The sequence below is a fragment of the Columba livia genome, chromosome 9 (assembly GCF_036013475.1).
Source record: "Columba livia isolate bColLiv1 breed racing homer chromosome 9, bColLiv1.pat.W.v2, whole genome shotgun sequence".
Lineage (NCBI taxonomy): Eukaryota > Metazoa > Chordata > Aves > Columbiformes > Columbidae > Columba > Columba livia.
The window spans coordinates 22,557,501-22,584,772 of record NC_088610.1 but is presented as its reverse complement, the minus strand read 5'-3'; the positions used below and the strand labels follow the sequence as shown (position 1 = coordinate 22,584,772).

Below are 27,272 nucleotides of genomic sequence, written 5' to 3'. Positions count from 1 at the left end.
GGGAAACACAGACTAAGGAACTTTCGCCCTGATTTTACCTGACCTCTGAGACCCAAGGGCTTACAGACACATGGCAAAGGAACCGACGGCCAAGGATGCACAGAGTAGAGCTGCACTGAATAAAATATTTATGTCTTCCATTTCATCACCAGATCATACCTGAAATGATACATGGTGAAACAAGATGCTTGGACACATTTTCAGATGTCCACATTTTTTTTTTCCCCTCCCTTCTATAAATGCAGAAAGAGGAAATGCAAAGAGAAATGCAAGGGAAATCTAGCTGAAGAAACCTGCCCTGCTCCCAGCTGGGGGACTACTGGAGCTGAGACACAGTGGCTATTTTAAGATAAGGGAAGGCTGACAGCCTTCACATGTCAACATTTAGCAGTGGGCAGCATTTCAAGTATTTACACAGCCATGTCCCTTTCTGGGGAATTGCAAACATTCGAGCTTTTTATACCAGAACTGCTGCACAGAAGGGGAAGTGCTATCAAGAAGGGGTTCAACACTTTCCTCACTCATCCAAGTCAGCTTTGAGGATCACTACTATAATTTGTGAACAAAATTCAGGGACCTAAAATAAATCACAGACAAGACCAGAGATAACAATGCTTTATTTGTACATTTCAGCAACAGGAGAAATAATTGAAGATGCAATTATCTGCTTTGTTGTAAAGTATAAAAACATTTAATTATAAATATTTAGCTAAAAAAGCGTGATTTATAAAATATAATCTGTGAAGATATATATACACAGTTTAATTGTTTAGCAATTCTTTCACCTGACATTAAAGAGTAGAGGTTTTTCTATTTATTATTCCACGCTCACAGTTTAGTGCTCACAGTTTAAGAAGCAAAACAGAAAAGTGAAAAGACAACTGGTGAGTTTAGTTCTGGAAGGGAAAAAATAAATGCACGAACTGGAGCAAAAGCAGAGGCAGAATTTGAGCAAATCCTTATTTTGAGTGAGGTCTCTGAGGGAACACAGCTCCCCTGTCATGACCTAACAGTGTGTATTTCCAGAGAAGCAGTGGGCATTTAAACATTTGTGGGCAAGTTTCCTGTGTTTTGAAAGAAAATGGCTAATAATACAGTGCAAACCCTCTAAATTCAGTTCAGCTAAATGTGCTCACCTCACTGCTCTTCCCTTCTTGAGCAGAGATTGCTCAGTATTCTGGGCTGGTGTTATCTGTCGTGGTTCTAATGAAATCAAACAATGTCACCTTCATGATTCAGGACATGAGCAAATTTCCAAATAGAAAACCCCAGTGTGCCATCTGATTACATTGTCCAGCTGGCAATATCCCTTAAAAACAGATACAGCTGCCTAAGGCTGGAAAACACAGCGAAGCTGTACAGTACACTAAATGTGATGGAATGTGAAAGAAGATACATGGTCAGGCAATTCAGTTTTCGGTTCTTAGTTTGGGAGCCAGCTTCCTCCCTTGGAAGTCTTGGGAAATCTCACCTCTTATTAAAAGGTTTGTTACTATGGCACTTGAGAGAAGAAAAACTGGAAGACTCTCCAAACATGCTGGGCAGCAGGAAAAAGCTACAGGAAAGAATTAATTTGATCCATGTCACTAGTTAACTATCTTTCTCTCTTCACAATGTTTTCACAGTGCCTGTGGTACAGGGTTTTGAGGAAGAGGAAAAAGAGATAGTGAAGGATGCGTGACAACACCCAACAGCAGTACAACCATACAGGAAGTCAAGCTGTACTTTGTACACCCTGATTCACACAAGACCTCACTACTTGCCTGTAAGCAAGGAATGAATTAATATGGGGTTAAAAGAAAAAGAATGTATAGAAAAGAAGAATGAAATAGGCAAACACGACACAGGTCAGTGTTCACCATGATTTGCTACCTGCTGTTTCTGCTTCAGGGTGATGTGCTCCTGACAGTTCAGAGCAAACAGCATGTACACAGCTCTTACGATTCACATCCTTATGTATGCATAGTAACTGCAAGAGTTGTGCCCTTAGAAACTCAGGAGGATCTTCAGGAGAGGAAGGCTAGCAAAGCTGTAATGAGTTTTAGGCAGGAGCCAGGCAGTTCTCTCCAGGTAGAGCCCTGATCTGGAAACGTACCAAATTGTGTGCAATCTCCAAGTGCATGTTGGCTGGTCGGTTACTGGGTAAATGCAGACTTTAACTCCCTGAAAGCCGCTCGGCGGTGTTTCCTTTCCTCCTCTTCCCGCTTTCGCTCATCCTGCTCAGCTTTTATCTCTGCTTCAAACTTACTGGCTGAAGAGAGGGCTTGAACCTTTACAACAGAGAAAATGAAAGAGTGTCAAGCCTTGCATGAGAGGCAATGAGAGAGCCTGAACTACTCCCAGACTAGCAAGGCAGAACTGTTTGCTGCAGCTCCCAGCGCTTGCTGGGAAGCTCTGTCAGGATGGGTCAAGTATTAATTACACTGCAGTGCTTGGGTATTTACATCCCATACCTGTTAGCTGGCTTGACTTCAGCATCAAGAAAAGAAAGTTCATTTACTAATAAGTCACTAAGAAGTGACCAAAACAATGCTGTCAATACTGGGTCACATACATTCTTTCTGTAAGCAGGCAGTGTAGCTTAAGTTGCGAGTATACAGTAGGAGAAAGTACTGCAGAAAACAGTTCTGAATCACAGCCAAATCTGAGAACACCATACTACACCACGGATAATCTGCAGATCAAAGAGACATTGTTTATTTGCTGGCTATTTTTCCAGCTTTCATCTCAGTACATCTGCTGTGCAATAGCTGTGTTATGCTCTTGGGAAAAAACTTCTTACATAAACAAGCAGGATTATTTTCTCTTCAAGAGAGCTTTCAAAAAAGGTGCTTTGTCAGCTTTGAATGGTGCAAAGCTCTTTCTGCCAACCCCAGGACCCTGCAGAATAATTTTGATTCCAAAGGTTACAGAGAACTGCTCGAGAAAGAGATGTCCGAAATCCTATACTCCAAAATACTCCATTCACCATTGAACTCTGAGTGCTCTGGTTGAGGGGGGTTTTGCAAAATGGGAAAACTCAGTGCCTATTGCATCAGTTTTCAGAATGCTTTTGTTTTTAAAAGCAGTCAGCCAGCTCGTCCCATAGAGCTCCCAGCCACGGGGACACAGCTAGGTCAGTCAGCTCTACTGGGTCAGACCCAGAGCAGAGATGGTGAGTTAAGCTGTTCCAGCGTTGACTGATGCGCAGAGGATGGCTTTAGCTGGAGTCTAAAAAAGTTTGAAGGGAAAACCTATGGCTGAGTTTAGGGGTGGACATAAAATATGCATCCCTTTAGCTGGGGAGAAATGTTCTACTGAAAAGCAAGCAAGGTCAGTGTCTAGGTAACAATTAAAGCATGTGTGCAGAGCTTTTTCATGTTCCTCTATGCCACCCCATACCTTAGCTTCAAAGAAGTTCTTGGCTCCTTTGACTCCCTCAATGGAGACATCGATCTCTGAGAGCTTCGCAAGAGTCAACAGGCCGCTGTCCTCCTCAAGTTCCCCAGCTGCAGCTTTATGGAAAATGAGCAAGAACTAGGAAGACAGAGAAGAAACATTCAAGTTCTTCACTGAGGCTCAAACAACTTAAAATGCAAACAGAACAGACATTTACATGGAGGAGGCAGGAATTTACATTTCTTAGCCAAGGAAACCAGGTCTATATAAATGAAGTGGCACCATGCAACTTGTACTCCAGTGCCCTGGCTCTGGCACGCAGTCCTGTTGGGCTAAGAGGTAGAACTCTCATAGGAAGAGGGTTTTTTGGGGAGCAGAGCCCTGGTGAAGCACAGCTCTTGTCAAGCCTGGGCTGCTACATGGCCAGGGGAAACAAGCTTTCCCTCCACCTGCCTAGTAAACCGTCCAGTGGGCTCAGATACACTTCTTCATGTCCCCACACTCTAATGGTGTATTCACAAGCCCCCGAGCAGCTTCCCCAATGTTCTGGGGGCTCAGGTTACACCCCACACAATGAAAGCAAGGCAAAAACTGCCCTGGCTTACACCTGAACCCCAGGCTCTCTGGACCGAGGCACCAGTGCAGCCCTGTTAAGAGAGATAGCAGCCCAAACACCTGCACTTGAAAGGGATCTGGGGACTGCCTGGCTCCTGTGGACTCTGCCTTCTGTCCTTCTTAAGCCCTGTCATCCAGATGGTACGGGAGGGTTAAACAAAAAATCAAATGCACCAGGACAACAGAACATAGTTACTTCAGCGAGTTCCTTGTCTAAGGCACAGGAAAAGTGACTTAAATGAATCCATCCTTGGAGCTCTGCATCAGCCTGCTCCAGGGAGCCCCAGCTGGCTTCGCCGAGGTGAGCAAAGCCTATGTATTCCTGTTGTGCCCATTAAATAACACACAGGAGAGCTTCTCTCAGACTTGTCAGGGGTCAGGTCAGAGGCACGACCTTGTGACAGTCAGAGTGACTTGCTCAGGTGTCCACACGGCAACTGGTTTTGAAACCCCTGTCTGCACATGGCCATCGGCATTTAACACATCGAGTCATTACAGCAGTGTGCATGTTTCCTTGTGAATTGCAAAAGGAAACAAACAAGAACCATATTACCCACCAGGAAAGCACACTTTTTTTTTTCCCCCAGAAGGTAAAAGACCTGCCTGCTTACAAATAAAGACTTCTGCACTCCCTTCCACCTATGAACCAAACTCCAGGTTAAGATGTGGATGCTCTATGTGTAATTTGAGAGGTCCTGTAACTCCCTGCTATTCTTGGTTGCCCCAGGAGATGTCTCAATGCTTGGCACAGGACAGAAAGAACAGAGACGAGGACAAGTCACCTGGGTACAAAAGGAGCACAAGGAAGGAAACTGCGCCACTGCACCACTTCAGTCCAGGGGAGAAGGTTGCAAATGCCATATAGGGCTGCCCTGAAATCCATTTACACAGAAACATCAAATACCTCCAGTGCCGCGCTCCTCAGACTGCCAGGCTTGGGACTCGGCTACTTCCTACAGCCCCAGCTGTCCCAGAGGAGGGCAGCAGAGTCGCAGCATCCACCTTGAGCCAGCCCTTTATGTGCTCGCCTGCCTCAAGTTGCTCTCAGAAGCTGGTGGAGATGCACGAGTTTGGGAAGGCCTCCCATGGGGAAGGGTGCGGAGATGACGGCAGCGCTGGCTGCCCCCTCGCAGAGCAGCATCACCGAGCATTGCTTCATGCCACAGCCTCATAACCCGTGTGTGCTCAGCACAGAGGAGCCAGAAAGCAGGCTGTGCTTGGGGAGGGAACCTTTCCCCCTCCAAACACATATAAGAAATTTAATGATGCTCTGCTGAACAGACAGAACAGCCAGCTCAGAAAGAAACCAAATCCTTCCCAAGATAGCCTCTCCCTCTGCTCAGATCCACTAGGCTTGGGCTAGTTCCTCTCCTCCAGCACCAGGCACAGGACACTTCCCCCCTGGCAGCCAGGCTGGCGTTACTCATGGTTCCTCTTCACAGTTTCTGCTCCACCCTGTGAGTCCCACTTCCTGGCATTGGAAAAGGACCACAGAGGAAGCACAATCCTGAGGTCTGGTACAGCTGTCACCCAGGGAAGGACTGGAAACACCCAGTCATGAGTACAAGTGTGCATGAATCACCCTGAAACTAGGAGATGAGGCAGCAATCCTCCTGTGGAATATGGGCTGCCGCAGCCAGGAAACTGAGCCCAAGGAAACTAGGGACTGAACCACTGGTTGGGGTGGGCACAGCACAAGGTCAGTGCCAAGGACCCAGCAAGGCAGTCCACAGGACATCATGCTGGTTTACACAGGAGCAGAGGAGCAATCCTTCCTCATGTAAGCACATCACCCGCAGCCCACCTCACCAGTTATTTGCCCTCGAGGCATCAGTCTTCAACTAGAGAACACCAGGAATCTGCATTCAGTTCCCAATGAGCTCTCATTCCCAGCCTGTCTCCTACCCTTGCTGGGCCCAGGACACATCACACACAGCTAAGCCTCAGGGAAATGTCAATAGAGAAGCAAAAGTAAATAATAAAAACCCTGCTCTCAAGGAGGACATGACACACACTTTCCACCCCACCAACCCCAACAGAAAAAGACATAAGAGATGCATCCAGGCTCAGACCCTTTCAAGACCTACTCCACAGTGCCAGGACTCAGAGCAATGCTGCAGTTATGCAGCCCCACCGAGCACCATGCTGGCCTCAGGGATGCGAGGGAAGGTAAGAGTCACTGGCAACAGCAGCTTTGCAGCAGCTTGTCAGAAAAGCACTGTCACACAAGGATGTGGTTCGCAAACCTGGGTCAGCATCTGAGCTGGTGCAGGCGTGGGGGACAGTGGGTGGATTTCTGTGGTTTCTAGATAGCAGCTACAATTAGACATTGTTATTATAGCAATCAACTCTGGTTTACTGTGATAACAACAGAACTAGATAGTCAGAGGTACCTAATCTTTTTATAATAAACCTAATTTTCTTTGAGTCACAGAAAGAGTCTTGTACAGTTAATTGTTGACATATTGGTGGACTCTCCAAGGTCAGAAGGCAGCTTTCCTAATGGGCCAGCAGTTCAGCAGCAGCAAGTCAGAGCCATACAAGGTTGCTTTCCAGGTCACAGCTTACATGGGAAGGGAGGGCACAACGCTACTCAAAGCAGCAACAAAAGGTGACCTATTGCAAGTGAAAGAGGTCCTTACCAATTCTCTGGCCAGGTCACAAGCACATCTTCAGGAAGCTATGTCAGGAGTCAATATTCTCTGGAGAGGCAAACAGGAGCCTTCCAGTGCTCAAGTTACAACCTGCTGAGTTTGGACACTCATTTATTTAAACCAGGGTTTCTTCTCATGTTGTCAGGGTGCCCCAAGTCAGCCTAGTCACCCATCATCTGCTTGCTTGTCACCCCAACAGGAAGCAGCATGGGGTAGGGCTACAGGCTGGTTCGGAGCCCCTGAGCCACCAAGAGACCTGCCTCCTGCCAGAGCACAGCAGCTGGACAGGGTGCATCTGCAACCAGGCAAGAAACATCCTGCTCCTCTCTGCCATGGGAAACTTTGGGTACACGCCAAAGCTGCTGTGTAATTTGTCCCCAGAGGTCTGCCAGTGACACTCCCTCGTTCCAACCCATGTGTCACTCAAGCTTGTGCTTGCCTGACCATCATTTTGCATCTGGAGAGAAGCTACAACAGCACCAGCTGCCACATGCTGCCTGCCAAGGGCTGGCAGCCCAGGCAGCCCGTGCTGGCTGACGGGTGGCCATGTTCCAAACAGGTGGCAGCAAAAGAGGAGCTGCTCTGCCACTTGTGCCGTGCCACTGGTGCCAGGACACCACAGCATCTTCCAGAGCCTTGGGGATAGAGGCACCTCTCTTTCACAGGAGAGAGCCCCTGCAGCAAGCCCAGAGGCTGTCTCCAGCTCCTCACCCAGGGTGCAGGGTGGCCCAGAGGGCACACAGAGAGGCAGAGGGCTCCTCCAGCCCACGCAGTGATTTGGCAATCGCAGTCTGACCTGCAGCCAAGGGCACAGTGCTTTTCCTGCTCCACTGGATTCTTTGCTACCCCTGGTTCACCTCTGACTGGGCACATCTCCTTCCTTGCCCAGAGGAGCTGCGGGCTTAGAGCCCTGCTGCTGTTAACTGACAGGCTCTCATTTCGCAGATTTACTTGTCTTCCCCCTCTCTACCGGCCAGGCCCTGTAAGCCAACAGTCTTAGGCCTCTGTAACCTACTGCTGCCCTCTTGCAGCAAAAGAAACACAACAAAACCCTCGGGGGACAAAAGCAGGGGGAGACTGTGTGATGTACCAGCATAAAGAGACAGTGCAGCAGCTCTGCGAGCTGCCAGTCACCACTTGCACCTCAACCAGCCTGGCCAGTCAAGGGCCCTGGCTGCTCATCCTCCCTCCCAGGCACTACAAAAGGTCCTGGCACTTGCAAGATAAAGAACTTGATGTCCTGAGCTGTGGAGAGCTCTGCACCTCATCTCCACAACCAAGCCTCCACCCTGCAAGAGGCACAGCAAGAGCACAGACCCTGCAGACACGAAGGAGCTCAGCTGCTCGGGGCCCATTGCAGCTGTCCCCTGGGGCAGGAGGAAGCAGCACAGCCCACACAGCCACTGCAGGACACAGCAGCACTGGCCCTCCTGCTGCCTAAGGGGCTCTTGGTTCATTCAGAAAGACACAGTGTGACATTTGCTTCTGAGACAGCAAACAAAGCCTGGGGGGAGGAGATGAGGCAACAAGAGGTTTTGACAAGTGGGCTCCCCACTTCCTGCTAAGATGAGTTGGGCACCCTTGAGTGCATGCAGGTCACTGCTCAAATTCCCTCTCTTCCTCTACCTGTAGCAGATCCTGGCCTGCCCATGCTGCTCAGCACAGCAGTGACAGACCTGTCCCTGCGTGTCCCTGCTGAGCCAGCATGCAGTACCAAACTGCTGCATCACCACGTTTATTCCTGGCTGCACAGAGGTGATCACCCCTCACAGAGCTTGCCATGGCTGGTCACTGTGCGATGCAGAGAGAGACTCCATATAAACGGGAAGAGGAAGCCTCCTGCACCCCATCAGACCAGCTGCTCCGAGCAGAGCCCTTCCCCTGCTCCTGAAATGAGGCCTGAGCTGCTGTACCACAGGAGCCCAGCAACAAGACCTTGTGACTGAAGGGATATGCCACCTCCAGCTATGGCAGGGAGCTTTATCAGCACTCCCAGGCATCTGCAACATGGCACAAATGTGCTCCGAAAGCAGGCAGAGAAGTTGGAGAGCTTTGACATCAGGTATCCTTACTGCCATGAGGAAATACATACTGTCAGGGTCCACACCTCAAGCTCCCCATGACACGGGGTAGCTCACCTGCTTCTCAGCTGCACCCCACAGCTGGAAAAACACACAGGGGACAGTGCTGCCCACAGCTGGAGTACAGGGCCTGGCTGCCTCCTCCCTCTGCCCTGCAGCCACATTCCTGTCTGCTCCTGCAGCTGCCCTCACCTCACGGAAGCTGAGCTTCCCATCAAAGTCTTCATCCACCTCCTTGATCATGTTCTTCAGCCCCAGGTGGGTCTGTGGGGCTCCCAGCTTTTCCATCATCAGCTTCAGCTCCATCAGGTCAATGTACCCATCCCGTCCTGAGTCATACCTGCAGGGTGCAAAGGGAAAGGGTCAGCCCTCATCCTCCCCCATATCCATCTTCCCAGAAGAGAAACCGTGACAATGGATAAAGTCACAGTGTGGTTCAAAGCTCGGAGGAAAGGGGAAGCTGCACAACACAGCCAGAGCTGAGATATATTAAGCTCAAGGAAGTAGTGGGCAGCTTTCAGAGCTGTCTCTCATCAGACAGAGAAGTGCTTAGGGGAGCTCAGACCAAACCACCCACACAGAAGCAGCATGGAGGAACTCAGTCAATCTCAGTGGGATTTCCATCTCACCCACTTGCATGTCCAGCACAAAGGTTACTTATGCAGCTAACACCATGCACCAGCACAGTGAGGCAAAGGCATGCCAGAGCCAGCTGCTGCCAGGCCTCCTGCTCACTTAGAGGAGAAACAGGGAGCAGAGATCAACCAGAACCTCCCAGCATAAAGCAGCTATCTTTCTTTGTAAGCAAAACACACCCCTTCTAGCTGCTGAGATCTTTCCTCCATGCGATGGCTTTATCCTGCACAAGCACCGTGCTTCAGGACAGCTGTTTACTCAGTGTCCCCAGGCAGAGCAGAAAGGCAGTTCTGGGGGAGCACAGCAATCCTAGCCGGTGCCACGCTGGCAGAGGAAACCAGTGCCCACATCCAGGAGCAAGACTGGAGCAGGACCACGCTCCCAATGGAGCACAATGGACGGCAAGGACTGTTCACAGGAGGAGGGAGCATTCATGCAAGGGACAGAGTGCTTTAGGCATGGGGAGGCAGTGACATGCTGTGCTCAGCCAGGGACTGTGCACCAATTCCCCCCAACATCCACTGCGGGTGCAAATAAAGCACCCGGCCCACCCAGCAACCAGCACTTCACATGCACCGGGGCCATCTCTGGGTTTCAAAGTCCAAAGTCTGGAGGGATGGACGCTCTGCTATTAATATCAGACAGCCCGTTAACATCCCTCCCTCATCCCAGTCCTGCCACTGGGATCCAGCATGGAGCTACGGGCTCGTGTGGGAGCACAGGACAAGGGTACAGCAGACTGGGTTTAGCCGTGGTACACAGCCTGCCACTGCCCCCTCACTACCACCTCAACCCATACAGAGTTAAATCCTTTCAACCACTCAGAAAATAAACCCTAGGCACAACACTGAAGCTTCCCCATTGGCAGGAGCCAGTCAAATCCTACCCCCCATCATCTTTCATTGACTGTCAGCTCTCTTCCAAATAAATTATGGCTGTAGTCATCCCAGACCAAAACTGCACAGTTGTGGTTACCTTGGAATAAAGCCCTTTCCAGCTGAGAAACCTCAGAGCCGCAGAGGAAGCTGTGGCAAAAGAAGGTAGGAACAAAGCCGCTGGCCCCGAGGTGCTCGCAGGCACGGGCAGCAGGAGGCAGGGCTGCAGCCAAGAGCACTGCACCAGCCTTCGCTAGCACAGGGTGCTGCTCACCTAAACTGGGGCAGCCTCTGCGGCTTTCCAGAGACACCCCGCCACCTCTGTAAAAAGATTTTACACTCTCTGTGCCTCCCTGTTTCCAAGGGTCCCATGCCCAAGAGACCCTGAAATGACAGGGACATCACCACCAGGCTGGCATGGAGCCCCTGCTACCAGCCTGTCTACACTCTCTGCAGCCAGCAAGCCTGCGAGCTCTCCAAGCTCAACAGCTTTCTGGAAAACTAGGAAAGAAGTCTCTGTCAGAGCAGAAACCAGGTCACAGACCTCAGACGTCATGGGGAGGAAAGGCAGCAGGTTCATCACAGCAAGGAAGGCATCAGTTAATTAAGTCACACTTTTGCAGCATTACCCGGCCCAGCTCCAAGACACACTTTCAAGACCTCACAGAGGCTTAAAAAGTGCAATATTTAACTGTCAATCTGCTTTTCTTTTAAGTTTGGGAGAAAAGGTATGGAGCTGTTCCTCCAGAGTAAGGCAGCTGGAGAGGCAGTACCTTTGATCAGATAAAGCAGCAAAGCATATTGTGGCAGGGAGGTACTTGGGATGGGGCTGGATAATTTTTCTGGCCCCAGCAAGCTCATTCTGCCCTTTGGCTGGGTGCAGAAGCAGGACTACACTGAGGCCCCCCTCAAGGAAAGAAGACATTGCCAAGCCCCTTTCTGAGGCATTGGATAATGGAGATGAAGACAGAAGGAGGACACATGCCCAGCTCATCTTGCTCTTCTGCTACAGACACTACCACAAGCAAACACCATATCTTGGTGCCTGTTCTGGCATTAAGCCCGGGGACAAATGCATGGCCCCGAAAGGGTTAAGCATGGGCACAGCTTCAGGGCTCGTCATCCCTGCAGAGAGGCAGCACAAAGCCAGGATTGTGCAAAATGGGGTCTTGCCAGCGGCGGCCGTGGCAGCAGAGCAGCACACCATACCAGCCGCACAATGGGTGTTGAGCACGCCAGGCGCCGAGATGCACCCTGAAATCAGGTTACCAGTCCCTGGCAGTCGGAGACAGCCAGGGGGACGCTGAAGCCTCTGGGACGCTCGGAGCCAGCCCTGCAGAGCAACAGCAGCACCCTGCAAACTGCTGCATTCTCTCCCCACCCCCCTCACCTCCTAAAGCAGCCCGAGTATTTTAGGACCTGGGTACAGCCAGTCGGCTGCCATAGAACCACACAGCCAGACTATTTAGGGAGAGGCGTATTTATAGGGCATGAGAGACGGCACAATTCATTCCCCACCACCCCCCCCAGACGCGGCACTTGGCGCAACAAGGGCCAGTGCTCCCAGCCCACCTCAGCCCTGCCAAAAACCACACTGACTGCCTTCTGGGCGCTCCCAAAACCCCACTGTCTGCCTTTTGGGAGCTCCCTTTCAGTGCCCAGGGCTCCAGCCAGCCTCCAATACAGCTCTCACCCATTTCACTGCCTACACAGCAGCCCTGACCTGGTGATGGACACTGGTCATCCCTCATGGGCTGGAGGGAACCAGGGCAAGTTTAGTCCCCAAATGCATGCCAGGCATCCATCCAGTCCCATACTCAGGAATGGCAGAGCAAGAGCACACAGCACTCGGGTGCCCCACCATCTCTTCTGGCCCTGCTGTCACCCGCTGTCCTGCCATGACACGGGAGCTTTGCTTCCTTCAGGCTCAAAGCTGCCTGGGCCAGGAGCCAAGCCTCACCCAGGTGACATGCAGGCATTACAGACAGAAGGGATCTCACACTGACAGGCAAAGGCATCCCATGTCGCAAGCAGGCCAGCCAGCTCCAGCAGCAAGTCAGTGCCACAGCCACGGCGGGTCCCCACCTGCGCGGGCTGGGACGCTGCAGGCAGCCACGAGCACCATGGACGGCAAGATAAGGACTTAGCAGCGCTGCCGCAGCAGCGTCCCTGGCAGCAGATGAGAGACAGACAGCAGCTGCCAAAATCTGCTGCAACAAGGATGCACCCAGACTCCCACGCTGGCCTGCTTCCACCTGGGCTGCAGAAGCACTGGGGGAGGAAAGTGGGAGCAGAAATTGGGTGGGGGGAAAAGAGGGAATACTTGCTGAACAGACTTGCATAAGAGCAAGGAGTGCATTACACAAGATTACAGTCCTAGTACAATCATTACACTGGTGTTATGCAGCACAGCTGAGGGGTTACACCACAGAAGAACAAAGGGTCAGGAAGGGAGGAAAAAGGAGATGAGGACGACTGCATCACCTGTACTGCCTTGGCAGTCACCGCCCCCACTGCCTGAAAAACCCCAAGGGGAAAAAAAAAAAAAAGAGGTAGTTGAATGAGCAATCCCAATTCCTACGGGATTAAAGAGCAGTATGGGACTGGATGGATCCATGGCATGCATTTGGGGACCAAACTTGCCCTGGTGCCCTCCAGCCCGAGAGAGATGACCAGTGTCCATCACCAGGTCAGGGCTGCTGTGTAGGCATCCACACTATCCACAATTCTTGAGAAAGAACAGAAAGAAAACCTGCCCTCCCTGTGCACATTTTCTGTACCTGAGCTTGCTCCACACAGTGCAGGCACCTGTACTTTGATCAGCACTTCCCACATGCTGCAATGGCCTAATACAGGCTTTGAAATAAAGCAGTTGGAGTAATGGTACTGAAGTAATAATAATCTCCTCTTAAATATTGCAAAATCCTTTCTAAGTGGTACTTTCTTCACTCTGAGCATTGCATTTCACCTTAAATGGAGAGGGAGGTGCTGATCTCTTCTCCCTGGTAACCACTGATTGGACACCTAGGAACAGTTCAAAGCTGCTCCAGGTGAAGTTCAGACTCCACATGAGGGTGGTCAGACACTGAAACAGGCTTCCTACAGAGGTGGTCAATGCTCCCAGCCTGTCAAGTGTTTAAGAGGTATTTGGACAATGCCCTTAACATGCTTTAAGTTTTGGTCAGCCCTGAAGTGGTCAGGCAGCTGGGACTAGATGATCATTGTAGGTCCTTTCCAAGTGAAGCATCCTATTCTCTTGCAGAGAGATTTGGAAACAATTCCTCCATACCAGAGAGGGGACAGGAACAGGCTCCTCAGCTGCACACAACTCCATCCTCCCCAGCCCAGGCAGCTGGAGGTCTCCTGCTCCTGGAGGGATGCAAGGGCAAGATCAAAGTCTTCTCTAGCAAGATTTCCCCTGAGATGCTGGGTGAAACCCCAAGGCACCAAAGCGTGGAGGGCCCAGGCTGGGTGCTTGGCATGCCTGGTAGGGATGACCTCCCTGACTGCCGCAGCCTCCAGAGACAGCTGGTCACAGACCAGAGGTCACACCGGGAGCACGGCAAGTCCTGGAACAAGCAGGTCTGCTGTAGCACGTCAGAGAGGTCTCTGGGTGCAGGGACACCTGGGGAGGAACTCCTGAGCAGCTCCAGGAAGGCAAGGAGACATGAGAATGTCTCCCACCAGCCAAGCACAAGGCACTTACGAAACACGTGGGCAACACATGAAATTCCCTAAATACAAAAGCAACAGCAAGGTTGGAATTTTTCCACTCCCTCGCACCCCACAGATGAAGTCAGTGGCTGTTTTCCTCCCTTGAAAAGGTCATTCCTGCCAGGCACAGGCTCACAGCCTGGCTTTCACACCCACCTCTGCCATTTCTCCAGACGAGATGGCACCAAGGAGAGCTGTAAGACTCCAGAGCTCCTGAGGGTTTGCTTGCAAGACTTGGGGAAGAGATATTATCATGGTTACCACAGTCCCCACACATTGTCAGAATAGGCAGCTAATTAGGTTGCATTATAATTAGGCTGAGCTGCAGACTTCCCAACCCCTCTACCAAAAAATAAAACAAGTTAAAAAAAACATCCCAAGAGCTGCCTGCACCCGGCAGCCCCGCATGCACTTGCGCAGCCCCAGCACCTGCAGCAGGTACCCATGCCCATCTCCAGCGAAATGGGGCCAAAATGGGGTGATGCTGACAACACAAGGCTTGGAGAAGAGGGGCAAAACTGAGTCCAACTGTGGCAGCAGGAGCAAGCAGCAACATTTCTGCTTTGGAAAGATGCTCCTGGTGCAGCCAGTGGCACACAGCAGCTGGATGGAGCACTGGATGTTGGGAAGTCTCACATTCAGATGGGCCCTTTGCCCCGGCACAGGACAGTCACAGCCACCAGCTGTACCATGGGATGCCCTGACAGATGCCAGGGCAGCCACTATCACCAACAGCAACTGCCTCATCCCAGCCAAAGCTCCCTGACCCAGCCCATACCACGCCAGTTTAGTCTGAAGTTTAGTCTAAATTACAGATTTTTCAAGTCCCACTAAACTGATAAGAAACACTTTTGGATAGGAAGTCTGATAGCAGAAACCTGGCAACCCATGGCAGCAAGAAGATAGATCCCTGTCTGTCACAGGCTTATTTTTAACTGTTAGTAAGAAAGACTCCGGGTTTTGGTGACCAGGGCCAATAAGCAATATAGAGAATAAAAGCCTTAATCACATTAACTCAAGCTCTAACTGGCAGGAATTAAGAGGAACATTTCCTCTCCTCCTGGAGCACGTGGTGTCAGCCAGTACTTGAAGCAGATTGCTGGGAGCAGATGGAGCAAAGACCAGATCCTCCGCCACCACTAACACCAGGTGACCGTAACGGAGTGAAAACTAGGACGGGGTTTTCCGTCCGCCTGTCTGGGGAGCACTGGGAGCACGCAGCCCAGCTTCTTCCCCTTTCAGCATGGCTGGCCAGTGCTCAGCTGCAATAGTCCTCACAGGGCGCGTAATGTTTTCCAGCTACATTGACCAGCTGATTAGCATTCAACTGCAAAGCCTAGGTTTCCCTGCTTACAAGGCGGGAGTTTAATGAGCTCATTGTTGAAACATTCGGCTGCAATTCAGCTCTTTCCACTTTTTATTTCCCAAACTACCACTGTTCCTCTCCTTACCCCTATTGAGGCGGTGCCGCTGCCTGCTCTGGGCTCTCGCCTGCACTGTTTGCTTCTGGGCGCTGCAGCTGCCTGCACTGTTTGTCCTCCTGCCCTCGCAGCACCGTGTCTCAGACTTCCACAAAGCAGGATCCTGCCTTTAATTGTAATCAAGAGGGGCACAGGAATGAACAGAGCAGCGGTCTCGCCCCGACCACCTCTCTTCTTGCACCCAGCTGCTGATGCAATGCTGCCGATGCAACAAAGAGCTCCAGTTAGCTCACAAAAGCCCATCGCTTGGTTTCCTGCAGTGACAGCCCCCGTTGGGGCCAGCAACACCCCAGTGCACCACAAGATGGGAACATTCAACCAGGCTCTCAGTCTCCTCACAATAACCCCAGCCTCCAAGGTACTCAAAGCATAGAACCATAGAACCATTTCAGTTGGAAGACACCTTCAGCATCATTGAGTCCAACCATAACCTAATCTAACTCTAGCACTAAACCATGTCCCTAAGAAACTTGTCTAAGTGCCTTCTGAACACTCCTAGAGATGGTGAGTCCACCACATCCCTGGGCAGCCTGTTTCAATGCCTGACAATCCCTTCCAAGAAGAATTTTTTCCTAATATCCAATCTACACCTCCCCTGGTGCAGCTTGAGACAACGAGCAAGTTGCAGATAGGACGAGGACCTAACAAACCACGAACCCTGCTGCAGTGACCTCTGTCAGCTGAAGTCGTGTCACCTTGCCATGACAGCCCACATTGCTCCTCTGTGGTCCTGCCTTGTGCCTAGCAGTAGTTCACCGCCAGTCCAGCAGCCCTGCCTGCAGTGGGGTGTGATGTGCAGCTTCCTGCCTGACCCTTCTCCTTGGGGCTGGAAGGACATCGGTCCCCAGGAGCACAGGGGTTCGTGGTGCTGGAGGGAAACCTGAGCACAAATAATCAAAGCTCCTCAGGTACAGCCCAACTGCAGGAGCCAGGACAAGGCTTGTGAAGGAGAGAACATGGCAGGGCCATGGCTCTGGGAAGGGCCAAGCCTTTCCGCTTACCAAAGCATCTCTCCACACTACCACCAGCAGCTTGACTTTTATACAAACCTTCCTGCCAGGAGGTGATTCCCATCCCAGCCCCCAGAAAGCCCGGAGCAAGCAGAAACAATGCTTGAGCTTCGTTTGGATGCACAGGAGGGAACACAAAGCCTGACAAAAAAGATCACGGAAGGAGCCACAGCACTGCCAGGCACAGCCAACAAAGCTACCAAAGACATTTAGGATCACAGTTGTTGAAGATAGATGTCCAGCACTGGGATACAGACCCACCAGGCGCCCCAGGACATGGAACAGCAGTATAGCAGTATTTCTGCTCTCCAAGCCCCCCCATCCCACCTGGAGTGTTCCCCAAAACCACAGCTCATAGGTGCCACCAAAAAGAGCCATTGTCTCAGGTAGAGTAGAGGCAATCCCGGGCCACGAGCCAAGCGCGATACTCAGATCAAGCCCCGAGTCCGAAACAAACACTACGAGCCCCTCCCGCCCCCAAGCACAAGGACAACGCGGGAATCAGATGACGCTGGAAACCCACCGCGGCTTCTTCCGGCCCGACCGCAAAAGCGCAAAGAAATGCAAACATCTTGCCAAGAACAGGTAACCCCTCTTCAAATGTCCCGCCGAGGAAAAGCACTGGGAGGGTCTGCAGAGGGAAAGCAGAGCCCCAAACCCGACAGCAGATCCCGATTCCGAGCAGGCGAGTCCCAAGTCCCCCGTCCCCCCCCGCGCCACCCCACTCACAGGCGGAACATGCGCTCCATGTCCTTGATCTGGCGGCGGCTGAACTCCTTGAACTCGGTGTAGGGGTTGAAGACAGCGGCCCGCCGGGGTTGCGCCGCCCCCTCGTTGATGTCCTGCCGCCGGCACAGCTTCGCGCTCAGCTCCGCGTCCGCGCTGGCCGTCAGGCAGCTCCGCTCCGCCTCGTCCCCGGCCGCCTCCTCGCCCTTGGCCGCAGCCGCCTCGCCCTCGGCCGCCGCCACCCCGCTCTCTTCCAGCTGCAACCGCCGCTGTAGCTTCTGCGCCAGCTCCTCCGAGGCCATGGCCCGGCACTGCCCGGCGGCCGCACTCCCGCTCCGCTCCAACCGGACGCGCCCGCCCCAGCCGCCAACTTTATTCCCTCACTTGGAGTGAACGGGGCGGGACGGGGCGGGACGGGGCGGGAGGAGCCCGGGACGGGGCGGGCGCTTAAGGAGGCGCGGCGATGGCCGTGGGGGTCGTCCACGCGGGGGGCGCGACGTGGGATGGTCGCGCTGCCCCTGGGGGTGCCCCCACATGTATACCCGAATTCGAGTGTAACTCCACAAGCTGACCCCTTCATGTGTACACTGTCCCACACAGAAATCACCCCCACTCAGGTACGCACCTCTCCAGGCAAAAATCCCCCCACACTCAGGTACAAGCCCATGGGTACGCTCCCACGCATCCTCCCATGGGTGGGGTGCCACCCAGGGAGCCCCCTGCACCCCATATGAAGGCACTGAACTGGCCCCGGGGTGAACAGGCTGTGTACATCCCACAGCAGCACCCTGCTCCGTGGGGTGAGACGAGCCTTCAGCCCGGCCGGGAGCCCCTGACGGCTCCCAGGCACCCCCCCAGCCCTACCCACGTCTGCGGGAACGGCGGAGGTCAGGCCTGCCCCGTGAAGAGGCAGAGGGACCCCTTAAGCCCCGCCAAGCGCCTCCCTCTCTTATCTCCTTGGGCTAAAATTAACCCAGGACAAAGCTCAGCTCAGCTCTGGGTTCCCCCTCCTTCTCCGGAGAGAATGAAAGACAAGCCTCCCCTTTCAACGACACTACTCCCCTTCCCTGGCCAGTGTGCCATCCCTGCCGTCCCCTGGGCTCTGTGGGGATGCAGGTGTCCCTCCCAGGACTGTCCGTCCCTGGCCTGGCTGATAGGAAGCTGATGGCGTCCCCAGAGATGGGATTAGGGCTGGCGTGAGGTGGTTTAGGGTGGCTACTGATGGGATTTACTCACCGGGGCAGAAGGGGGAGAGGAAAGCACAAGATTGGAAATGCCACCTGCTTATGGCGCCTGCGTGCCTGAGCCTGTGGATCACAGGGAACCTGTCCCAGCAGCTGTTATGTGGTTGTTTCACAACTCCAGACAGCTAGTAAGCACCTCTCTGACCTTAGTAGTAACCTACGCTTGACTGTCTTGTGCAATATCATTGCCACTAAACCTCCTCAGAAAATAACTATTGAAGCCGTTTCCAGCAACCCTGCCTGGAACCTGCTGCCTAGGCAGCTAAAAGATACCCCAGTGAGGGTGAAAACGGCTGCAGGGTCACAAAAGTGTGTGGCACAGGAAAGCCACTGCAAGTGTTTCACACTAGGACTACCCAAAAACATGCCTACTGAGTGAAAGAGGTGGCATCTTCAGTGCCCACACTGCTTTGCACTAAGCTAATGCCACGTTCATGGCAGAGAGCAGCTCCTTTCACTGGAGAAGCATAGAGTGCAGAGCTGGGAGCTACTGCCAGGCCACTGGCCACTGAGGAGACTCATGACAACAGAGGCACTTGTCTGGCTAATGGGTGTCGAGAGACCTGAATAGAAACAGGCTGAAATAAAAAAAAAAAAAACACATCTACGTTGCCATCTACTGGAATCAATGTGAAGGATATTACATGGATGGTAAATAATAACAGGAAAACATAAGGAAACTGAAAAATGGAATCGGAACGGAAAGACAGTACAAAAGAAAAAGGGGTATGAGCAGAGAGAATAAATTAAAGGAATAGTGATGACTGTGCACGCTCTAAATATACATATGAAAGAACACTGCAACTTTATACTAATGATTAAGAACCAGGGGAATGGTGAGAAACACTGAAAAGAAAGACCGCCTGGGAGAAAGCCTGGGAATAACGGGTGCTGTAGGCTTTTGGATTTTGGCGGCGGAGCTTGGAGGGGGGGTGGAGGGGGGGACGTGTTAGAGTCAGCGACGTGGGCGCAGGCGCTGTCGGGGCGGCGGGTCCGTGCGTTTTGTCGGGACGTGTCCCCGGGGTCGCCTGGAGCTGATGTGTTGGGTTTGGAAGGGTGACTTGGTGGCGCAGGAGACAGGCTTGGGGTGCGGGAGAGCGGGCTCGGAGCAGGAGTGGGTGCCTACGGCCATACCACCCTGAGAACGCCCGATCTCGTCTGATCTCGGAAGCTAAGCAGGGTCGGGCCCGGTTAGTACTTGGATGGGAGACCGCCTGGGAATACCGGGTGCTGTAGGCTTTTGGATTTTGGCGGCAGAGCGTCCCTCTTTGCATTGAATTTTTGGAGGGGAGTGGGGGGGGGGGGCGTATTAGGGTCAGAGAGGTGGGGGCAGGTGCTGTCGGGGCAGCGGCTCGGTGGATTTTGTCGGGACGTGTCCCCGGGGTCGCCTGGAGCTGGTGTGTTGGGTTTGGAGGGTGATTTGGTGGCGCAGGAGACAGGCTTGGGGTGCAGGAGAGCGGGCTCGGAGGGGGAGTGGGTGCCTACGGCCATACCACCCTGAGAACGCCCGATCTCGTCTGATCTCGGAAGCTAAGCAGGGTCGGGCCCAGTTAGTACTTGGATGGGAGACCGCCTGGGAATACCGGGTGCTGTAGGCTTTTGGATTTTGGCGGCAGAGCGTCCCTCTTTTCATTGAATTTTTGGAGGGGAGTTGGGGGGGGTGCGTGTTAGGGTCAGCGACGTGGGCGCAGGCGCTGTCGGGGCGGCGGGTCCATGCGTTTTGTCGGGACGTGTCCCCGGGGTCGCCTGGAGCTGGTGTGTTGGGTTTGGAAGGGTGACTTGGTGGCGCAGGAGACAGGCTTGGGGTGCAGGAGAGCGGGCTCGGAGCGGGAGTGGGTGCCTACGGCCATACCACCCTGAGAACGCCCGATCTCGTCTGATCTCGGAAGCTAAGCAGGGTCGGGCCCGGTTAGTACTTGGATGGGAGACCGCCTGGGAATACCGGGTGCTGTAGGCTTTTGGATTTTGGCGGCGGAGCGTCCGTCTTTCCGTTGAATTTTTGGAGGGGAGTGGGGGGGGGGGGGGGCGTGTTAGGGTCAGAGAGGTGGGGACAGGCGCTGTGGGGGCAGCGTGTCGGTGCGTTTTGTCGGCACGTGTCCCCGGCGCCGCCTGGAGCTGATGTGTTGGGTTTGGAAGGGTGACTTGGTGGCGCAGGAGACAGGCTTGGGGTGCAGGAGAGCGGGCTCGGAGCGGGAGTGGGTGCCTACGGCCATACCACCCTGAGAACGCCCGATCTCGTCTGATCTCGGAAGCTAAGCAGGGTCGGGCCCGGTTAGTACTTGGATGGGAGACCGCCTGGGAATACCGGGTGCTGTAGGCTTTTGGATTTTGGCGGCGGAGCGTCCCTCTTTCCGTTGAATTTTTGGAGGGGAGTGGGGGGGGGGGGGGGGCGTGTTAGGGTCAGAGAGGTGGGGACAGGCGCTGTGGGGGCAGCGTGTCGGTGCGTTTTGTCGGCACGTGTCCCCGGGGCCGCCTGGAGCTGATGTGTTGGGTTTGGAAGGGTGACTTGGTGGCGCAGGAGACAGGCTTGGGGTGCAGGAGAGCGGGCTCGGAGGGGGAGTGGGTGCCTACGGCCATACCACCCTGAGAACGCCCGATCTCGTCTGATCTCGGAAGCTAAGCAGGGTCGGGCCCGGTTAGTACTTGGATGGGAGACCGCCTGGGAATACCGGGTGCTGTAGGCTTTTGGATTTTGGCGGCAGAGCGTCCCTCTTTCCGTTGAATTTTTGGAGGGGAGTGGGGGGGGGGGCGTGTTAGGGTCAGCGACGTGGGCGCAGGCGCTGTCGGGGCGGCGGGTCGGTGCGTTTTGTCGGCACGTGTCCCCGGGGCCGCCTGGAGCTGGTGTGTTGGGTTTGGAAGGGTGACTTGGTGGCGCAGGAGACAGGCTTGGGGTGTGGGAGAGCGGGCTCGGAGCGGGAGTGGGTGCCTACGGCCATACCACCCTGAGAACGCCCGATCTCGTCTGATCTCGGAAGCTAAGCAGGGTCGGGCCCGGTTAGTACTTGGATGGGAGACCGCCTGGGAATACCGGGTGCTGTAGGCTTTTGGATTTTGGCGGCGGAGCGTCCCTCTTTCCGTTGAATTTTTGGAGGGGAGTGGGGGGGGGGGGGGGGCGTGTTAGGGTCAGAGAGGTGGGGACAGGCGCTGTGGGGGCAGCGTGTCGGTGCGTTTTGTCGGCACGTGTCCCCGGGGCCGCCTGGAGCTGATGTGTTGGGTTTGGAAGGGTGACTTGGTGGCGCAGGAGACAGGCTTGGGGTGTGGGAGAGCGGGCTCGGAGCGGGAGTGGGTGCCTACGGCCATACCACCCTGAGAACGCCCGATCTCGTCTGATCTCGGAAGCTAAGCAGGGTCGGGCCCGGTTAGTACTTGGATGGGAGACCGCCTGGGAATACCGGGTGCTGTAGGCTTTTGGATTTTGGCGGCGGAGCGTCCGTCTTTCCGTTGAATTTTTGGAGGGGAGTGGGGGGGGGGGGGGGCGTGTTAGGGTCAGAGAGGTGGGGACAGGCGCTGTGGGGGCAGCGTGTCGGTGCGTTTTGTCGGCACGTGTCCCCGGCGCCGCCTGGAGCTGATGTGTTGGGTTTGGAAGGGTGACTTGGTGGCGCAGGAGACAGGCTTGGGGTGTGGGAGAGCGGGCTCGGAGCGGGAGTGGGTGCCTACGGCCATACCACCCTGAGAACGCCCGATCTCGTCTGATCTCGGAAGCTAAGCAGGGTCGGGCCCGGTTAGTACTTGGATGGGAGACCGCCTGGGAATACCGGGTGCTGTAGGCTTTTGGATTTTGGCGGCAGAGCGTCCCTCTTTCCGTTGAATTTTTGGAGGGGAGTGGGGGGGGGGGCGTGTTAGGGTCAGCGACGTGGGCGCAGGCGCTGTCGGGGCGGCGGGTCGGTGCGCTTTGTCGGCACGTGTCCCCGGGGCCGCCTGGAGCTGGTGTGTTGGGTTTGGAAGGGTGACTTGGTGGCGCAGGAGACAGGCTTGGGGTGCAGGAGAGCGGGCTCGGAGGGGGAGTGGGTGCCTACGGCCATACCACCCTGAGAACGCCCGATCTCGTCTGATCTCGGAAGCTAAGCAGGGTCGGGCCCGGTTAGTACTTGGATGGGAGACCGCCTGGGAATACCGGGTGCTGTAGGCTTTTGGATTTTGGCGGCAGAGCGTCCCTCTTTCCGTTGAATTTTTGGAGGGGAGTGGGGGGGGGGGCGTGTTAGGGTCAGCGACGTGGGCGCAGGCGCTGTCGGGGCGGCGGGTCGGTGCGCTCTGTCGGCACGTGTCCCCGGGGCCGCCTGGAGCTGGTGTGTTGGGTTTGGAAGGGTGACTTGGTGGCGCAGGAGACAGGCTTGGGGTGTGGGAGAGCGGGCTCGGAGCGGGAGTGGGTGCCTACGGCCATACCACCCTGAGAACGCCCGATCTCGTCTGATCTCGGAAGCTAAGCAGGGTCGGGCCCGGTTAGTACTTGGATGGGAGACCGCCTGGGAATACCGGGTGCTGTAGGCTTTTGGATTTTGGCGGCGGAGCGTCCCTCTTTCCGTTGAATTTTTGGAGGGGAGCGGGGGGGGGGGGGGCGTGTTAGGGTCAGAGAGGTGGGGACAGGCGCTGTGGGGGCAGCGTGTCGGTGCGTTTTGTCGGCACGTGTCCCCGGCGCCGCCTGGAGCTGATGTGTTGGGTTTGGAAGGGTGACTTGGTGGCGCAGGAGACAGGCTTGGGGTGTGGGAGAGCGGGCTCGGAGGGGGAGTGGGTGCCTACGGCCATACCACCCTGAGAACGCCCGATCTCGTCTGATCTCGGAAGCTAAGCAGGGTCGGGCCCGGTTAGTACTTGGATGGGAGACCGCCTGGGAATACCGGGTGCTGTAGGCTTTTGGATTTTGGCGGCAGAGCGTCCCTCTTTCCGTTGAATTTTTGGAGGGGAGTGGGGGGGGGGGCGTGTTAGGGTCAGCGACATGGGCGCAGGCGCTGTCGGGGCGGCGGGTCGGTGCGCTTTGTCGGCACGTGTCCCCGGGGCCGCCTGGAGCTGGTGTGTTGGGTTTGGAAGGGTGACTTGGTGGCGCAGGAGACAGGCTTGGGGTGTGGGAGAGCGGGCTCGGAGCGGGAGTGGGTGCCTACGGCCATACCACCCTGAGAACGCCCGATCTCGTCTGATCTCGGAAGCTAAGCAGGGTCGGGCCCGGTTAGTACTTGGATGGGAGACCGCCTGGGAATACCGGGTGCTGTAGGCTTTTGGATTTTGGCGGCGGAGCGTCCCTCTTTCCGTTGAATTTTTGGAGGGGAGTGGGGGGGGGGGGGGGCGTGTTAGGGTCAGAGAGGTGGGGACAGGCGCTGTGGGGGCAGCGTGTCGGTGCGTTTTGTCGGCACGTGTCCCCGGGGCCGCCTGGAGCTGATGTGTTGGGTTTGGAAGGGTGACTTGGTGGCGCAGGAGACAGGCTTGGGGTGCAGGAGAGCGGGCTCGGAGGGGGAGTGGGTGCCTACGGCCATACCACGCTGAGAACGCCCGATCTCGTCTGATCTCGGAAGCTAAGCAGGGTCGGGCCCGGTTAGTACTTGGATGGGAGACCGCCTGGGAATACCGGGTGCTGTAGGCTTTTGGATTTTGGCGGCGGAGCGTCCCTCTTTCCGTTGAATTTTTGGAGGGGAGCGGGGGGGGGGAGCGTGTTAGGGTCAGAGAGGTGGGGACAGGCGCTGTGGGGGCAGCGTGTCGGTGCGTTTTGTCGGCACGTGTCCCCGGGGCCGCCTGGAGCTGGTGTGTTGGGTTTGGAAGGGTGACTTGGTGGCGCAGGAGACAGGCTTGGGGTGTGGGAGAGCGGGCTCGGAGCGGGAGTGGGTGCCTACGGCCATACCACCCTGAGAACGCCCGATCTCGTCTGATCTCGGAAGCTAAGCAGGGTCGGGCCCGGTTAGTACTTGGATGGGAGACCGCCTGGGAATACAGGGTGCTGTAGGCTTTTGGATTTTGGCGGCGGAGCGTCCCTCTTTCCGTTGAATTTTTGGAGGGGAGTGGGGGGGGGGGCGTGTTAGGGTCAGCGACGTGGGCGCAGGCGCTGTCGGGGCGGCGGGTCGGTGCGTTTTGTCGGCACGTGTCCCCGGGGCCGCCTGGAGCTGGTGTGTTGGGTTTGGAAGGGTGACTTGGTGGCGCAGGAGACAGGCTTGGGGTGTGGGAGAGCGGGCTCGGAGCGGGAGTGGGTGCCTACGGCCATACCACCCTGAGAACGCCCGATCTCGTCTGATCTCGGAAGCTAAGCAGGGTCGGGCCCGGTTAGTACTTGGATGGGAGACCGCCTGGGAATACCGGGTGCTGTAGGCTTTTGGATTTTGGCGGCGGAGCGTCCCTCTTTCCGTTGAATTTTTGGAGGGGAGCGGGGGGGGGGAGCGTGTTAGGGTCAGAGAGGTGGGGACAGGCGCTGTGGGGGCAGCGTGTCGGTGCGTTTTGTCGGCACGTGTCCCCGGGGCCGCCTGGAGCTGGTGTGTTGGGTTTGGAAGGGTGACTTGGTGGCGCAGGAGACAGGCTTGGGGTGTGGGAGAGCGGGCTCGGAGCGGGAGTGGGTGCCTACGGCCATACCACCCTGAGAACGCCCGATCTCGTCTGATCTCGGAAGCTAAGCAGGGTCGGGCCCGGTTAGTACTTGGATGGGAGACCGCCTGGGAATACCGGGTGCTGTAGGCTTTTGGATTTTGGCGGCGGAGCGTCCCTCTTTCCGTTGAATTTTTGGAGGGGAGTGGGGGGGGGGGGGGGCGTGTTAGGGTCAGAGAGGTGGGGACAGGCGCTGTGGGGGCAGCGTGTCGGTGCGTTTTGTCGGCACGTGTCCCCGGGGCCGCCTGGAGCTGATGTGTTGGGTTTGGAAGGGTGACTTGGTGGCGCAGGAGACAGGCTTGGGGTGTGGGAGAGCGGGCTCGGAGCAGGAGTGGGTGCCTACGGCCATACCACCCTGAGAACGCCCGATCTCGTCTGATCTCGGAAGCTAAGCAGGGTCGGGCCCGGTTAGTACTTGGATGGGAGACCGCCTGGGAATACCGGGTGCTGTAGGCTTTTGGATTTTGGCGGCGGAGCGTCCCTCTTTCCGTTGAATTTTTGGAGGGGAGTGGGGGGGGGGGGGGGCGTGTTAGGGTCAGAGAGGTGGGGACAGGCGCTGTGGGGGCAGCGTGTCGGTGCGTTTTGTCGGCACGTGTCCCCGGGGCCGCCTGGAGCTGATGTGTTGGGTTTGGAAGGGTGACTTGGTGGCGCAGGAGACAGGCTTGGGGTGCAGGAGAGCGGGCTCGGAGGGGGAGTGGGTGCCTACGGCCATACCACCCTGAGAACGCCCGATCTCGTCTGATCTCGGAAGCTAAGCAGGGTCGGGCCCGGTTAGTACTTGGATGGGAGACCGCCTGGGAATACCGGGTGCTGTAGGCTTTTGGATTTTGGCGGCAGAGCGTCCCTCTTTCCGTTGAATTTTTGGAGGGGAGTGGGGGGGGGGGCGTGTTAGGGTCAGCGACGTGGGCGCAGGCGCTGTCGGGGCGGCGGGTCGGTGCGCTTTGTCGGCACGTGTCCCCGGGGCCGCCTGGAGCTGGTGTGTTGGGTTTGGAAGGGTGACTTGGTGGCGCAGGAGACAGGCTTGGGGTGTGGGAGAGCGGGCTCGGAGCGGGAGTGGGTGCCTACGGCCATACCACCCTGAGAACGCCCGATCTCGTCTGATCTCGGAAGCTAAGCAGGGTCGGGCCCGGTTAGTACTTGGATGGGAGACCGCCTGGGAATACCGGGTGCTGTAGGCTTTTGGATTTTGGCGGCGGAGCGTCCCTCTTTCCGTTGAATTTTTGGAGGGGAGCGGGGGGGGGGGGGCGTGTTAGGGTCAGAGAGGTGGGGACAGGCGCTGTGGGGGCAGCGTGTCGGTGCGTTTTGTCGGCACGTGTCCCCGGGGCCGCCTGGAGCTGATGTGTTGGGTTTGGAAGGGTGACTTGGTGGCGCAGGAGACAGGCTTGGGGTGCAGGAGAGCGGGCTCGGAGGGGGAGTGGGTGCCTACGGCCATACCACCCTGAGAACGCCCGATCTCGTCTGATCTCGGAAGCTAAGCAGGGTCGGGCCCGGTTAGTACTTGGATGGGAGACCGCCTGGGAATACCGGGTGCTGTAGGCTTTTGGATTTTGGCGGCAGAGCGTCCCTCTTTCCGTTGAATTTTTGGAGGGGAGTGGGGGGGGGGGCGTGTTAGGGTCAGCGACGTGGGCGCAGGCGCTGTCGGGGCGGCGGGTCGGTGCGTTTTGTCGGCACGTGTCCCCGGGGCCGCCTGGAGCTGGTGTGTTGGGTTTGGAAGGGTGACTTGGTGGCGCAGGAGACAGGCTTGGGGTGTGGGAGAGCGGGCTCGGAGCGGGAGTGGGTGCCTACGGCCATACCACCCTGAGAACGCCCGATCTCGTCTGATCTCGGAAGCTAAGCAGGGTCGGGCCCGGTTAGTACTTGGATGGGAGACCGCCTGGGAATACCGGGTGCTGTAGGCTTTTGGATTTTGGCGGCAGAGCGTCCCTCTTTCCGTTGAATTTTTGGAGGGGAGTGGGGGGGGGGGCGTGTTAGGGTCAGCGACGTGGGCGCAGGCGCTGTCGGGGCGGCGGGTCGGTGCGCTTTGTCGGCACGTGTCCCCGGGGCCGCCTGGAGCTGGTGTGTTGGGTTTGGAAGGGTGACTTGGTGGCGCAGGAGACAGGCTTGGGGTGTGGGAGAGCGGGCTCGGAGCGGGAGTGGGTGCCTACGGCCATACCACCCTGAGAACGCCCGATCTCGTCTGATCTCGGAAGCTAAGCAGGGTCGGGCCCGGTTAGTACTTGGATGGGAGACCGCCTGGGAATACCGGGTGCTGTAGGCTTTTGGATTTTGGCGGCGGAGCGTCCCTCTTTCCGTTGAATTTT

At 55.7% G+C, this 27,272-nt stretch overlaps 1 protein-coding gene and 22 non-coding genes across 24 annotated transcripts; 22 read left to right on the top strand and 1 right to left on the bottom strand.

The window, feature by feature from the left end:
• Positions 1 to 600: 600 nt before the first annotated feature.
• On the bottom strand, positions 601 to 17,568 carry EFHD1 (EF-hand domain family member D1). 2 transcript variants are annotated; one of them, XM_065073210.1, is made up of 4 exons: positions 17,174 to 17,568; positions 8,921 to 9,068; positions 3,382 to 3,516; positions 601 to 2,270 (listed from the first exon to the last, which is right to left on the bottom strand). In XM_065073210.1, the coding sequence occupies exons 1-4, from the start codon at positions 17,470 to 17,472 to the stop codon at positions 2,136 to 2,138; spliced, it is 717 nt and encodes a 238-aa protein (XP_064929282.1). In that variant the 5' UTR covers positions 17,473 to 17,568; the 3' UTR covers positions 601 to 2,135. The 2 variants fall into 2 exon arrangements, with proteins under 2 accessions (XP_064929282.1, XP_064929283.1); XM_065073211.1 differs by lacking the exon at positions 17,174 to 17,568 and adding an exon at positions 16,968 to 17,142.
• A 1,966-nt stretch (positions 17,569 to 19,534) lies between these two features.
• LOC135580324 (5S ribosomal RNA) lies at positions 19,535 to 19,653 on the top strand. Its single transcript, XR_010474844.1, has one exon. It is a non-coding gene; the product is annotated as a 5S ribosomal RNA (ribosomal RNA).
• A 240-nt stretch (positions 19,654 to 19,893) lies between these two features.
• LOC135580336 (5S ribosomal RNA) lies at positions 19,894 to 20,012 on the top strand. The gene has a single exon (XR_010474856.1). It is a non-coding gene; the product is annotated as a 5S ribosomal RNA (ribosomal RNA).
• A 240-nt stretch (positions 20,013 to 20,252) lies between these two features.
• Positions 20,253 to 20,371, top strand: LOC135580323 (5S ribosomal RNA). Its single transcript, XR_010474843.1, has one exon. It is a non-coding gene; the product is annotated as a 5S ribosomal RNA (ribosomal RNA).
• Positions 20,372 to 20,615: 244 nt separating this feature from the next.
• LOC135580322 (5S ribosomal RNA) lies at positions 20,616 to 20,734 on the top strand. The gene has a single exon (XR_010474842.1). It is a non-coding gene; the product is annotated as a 5S ribosomal RNA (ribosomal RNA).
• Positions 20,735 to 20,979: 245 nt separating this feature from the next.
• LOC135580321 (5S ribosomal RNA) lies at positions 20,980 to 21,098 on the top strand. Its single transcript, XR_010474841.1, has one exon. It is a non-coding gene; the product is annotated as a 5S ribosomal RNA (ribosomal RNA).
• A 240-nt stretch (positions 21,099 to 21,338) lies between these two features.
• On the top strand, positions 21,339 to 21,457 carry LOC135580319 (5S ribosomal RNA). The gene has a single exon (XR_010474839.1). It is a non-coding gene; the product is annotated as a 5S ribosomal RNA (ribosomal RNA).
• Positions 21,458 to 21,702: 245 nt separating this feature from the next.
• Positions 21,703 to 21,821, top strand: LOC135580318 (5S ribosomal RNA). Its single transcript, XR_010474838.1, has one exon. It is a non-coding gene; the product is annotated as a 5S ribosomal RNA (ribosomal RNA).
• Positions 21,822 to 22,065: 244 nt separating this feature from the next.
• LOC135580317 (5S ribosomal RNA) lies at positions 22,066 to 22,184 on the top strand. The gene has a single exon (XR_010474837.1). It is a non-coding gene; the product is annotated as a 5S ribosomal RNA (ribosomal RNA).
• A 240-nt stretch (positions 22,185 to 22,424) lies between these two features.
• LOC135580316 (5S ribosomal RNA) lies at positions 22,425 to 22,543 on the top strand. The gene has a single exon (XR_010474836.1). It is a non-coding gene; the product is annotated as a 5S ribosomal RNA (ribosomal RNA).
• Positions 22,544 to 22,783: 240 nt separating this feature from the next.
• Positions 22,784 to 22,902, top strand: LOC135580315 (5S ribosomal RNA). The gene has a single exon (XR_010474835.1). It is a non-coding gene; the product is annotated as a 5S ribosomal RNA (ribosomal RNA).
• Positions 22,903 to 23,145: 243 nt separating this feature from the next.
• On the top strand, positions 23,146 to 23,264 carry LOC135580314 (5S ribosomal RNA). The gene has a single exon (XR_010474834.1). It is a non-coding gene; the product is annotated as a 5S ribosomal RNA (ribosomal RNA).
• A 240-nt stretch (positions 23,265 to 23,504) lies between these two features.
• LOC135580313 (5S ribosomal RNA) lies at positions 23,505 to 23,623 on the top strand. The gene has a single exon (XR_010474833.1). It is a non-coding gene; the product is annotated as a 5S ribosomal RNA (ribosomal RNA).
• Positions 23,624 to 23,867: 244 nt separating this feature from the next.
• Positions 23,868 to 23,986, top strand: LOC135580335 (5S ribosomal RNA). Its single transcript, XR_010474855.1, has one exon. It is a non-coding gene; the product is annotated as a 5S ribosomal RNA (ribosomal RNA).
• Positions 23,987 to 24,227: 241 nt separating this feature from the next.
• LOC135580343 (5S ribosomal RNA) lies at positions 24,228 to 24,346 on the top strand. The gene has a single exon (XR_010474862.1). It is a non-coding gene; the product is annotated as a 5S ribosomal RNA (ribosomal RNA).
• A 240-nt stretch (positions 24,347 to 24,586) lies between these two features.
• LOC135580312 (5S ribosomal RNA) lies at positions 24,587 to 24,705 on the top strand. The gene has a single exon (XR_010474832.1). It is a non-coding gene; the product is annotated as a 5S ribosomal RNA (ribosomal RNA).
• A 241-nt stretch (positions 24,706 to 24,946) lies between these two features.
• Positions 24,947 to 25,065, top strand: LOC135580311 (5S ribosomal RNA). Its single transcript, XR_010474831.1, has one exon. It is a non-coding gene; the product is annotated as a 5S ribosomal RNA (ribosomal RNA).
• Positions 25,066 to 25,309: 244 nt separating this feature from the next.
• LOC135580310 (5S ribosomal RNA) lies at positions 25,310 to 25,428 on the top strand. Its single transcript, XR_010474830.1, has one exon. It is a non-coding gene; the product is annotated as a 5S ribosomal RNA (ribosomal RNA).
• A 244-nt stretch (positions 25,429 to 25,672) lies between these two features.
• Positions 25,673 to 25,791, top strand: LOC135580308 (5S ribosomal RNA). The gene has a single exon (XR_010474828.1). It is a non-coding gene; the product is annotated as a 5S ribosomal RNA (ribosomal RNA).
• A 240-nt stretch (positions 25,792 to 26,031) lies between these two features.
• Positions 26,032 to 26,150, top strand: LOC135580307 (5S ribosomal RNA). Its single transcript, XR_010474827.1, has one exon. It is a non-coding gene; the product is annotated as a 5S ribosomal RNA (ribosomal RNA).
• A 242-nt stretch (positions 26,151 to 26,392) lies between these two features.
• LOC135580306 (5S ribosomal RNA) lies at positions 26,393 to 26,511 on the top strand. The gene has a single exon (XR_010474826.1). It is a non-coding gene; the product is annotated as a 5S ribosomal RNA (ribosomal RNA).
• Positions 26,512 to 26,751: 240 nt separating this feature from the next.
• LOC135580305 (5S ribosomal RNA) lies at positions 26,752 to 26,870 on the top strand. Its single transcript, XR_010474825.1, has one exon. It is a non-coding gene; the product is annotated as a 5S ribosomal RNA (ribosomal RNA).
• A 240-nt stretch (positions 26,871 to 27,110) lies between these two features.
• LOC135580304 (5S ribosomal RNA) lies at positions 27,111 to 27,229 on the top strand. The gene has a single exon (XR_010474824.1). It is a non-coding gene; the product is annotated as a 5S ribosomal RNA (ribosomal RNA).
• The last annotated feature ends 43 nt before the right edge of the window (positions 27,230 to 27,272 follow it).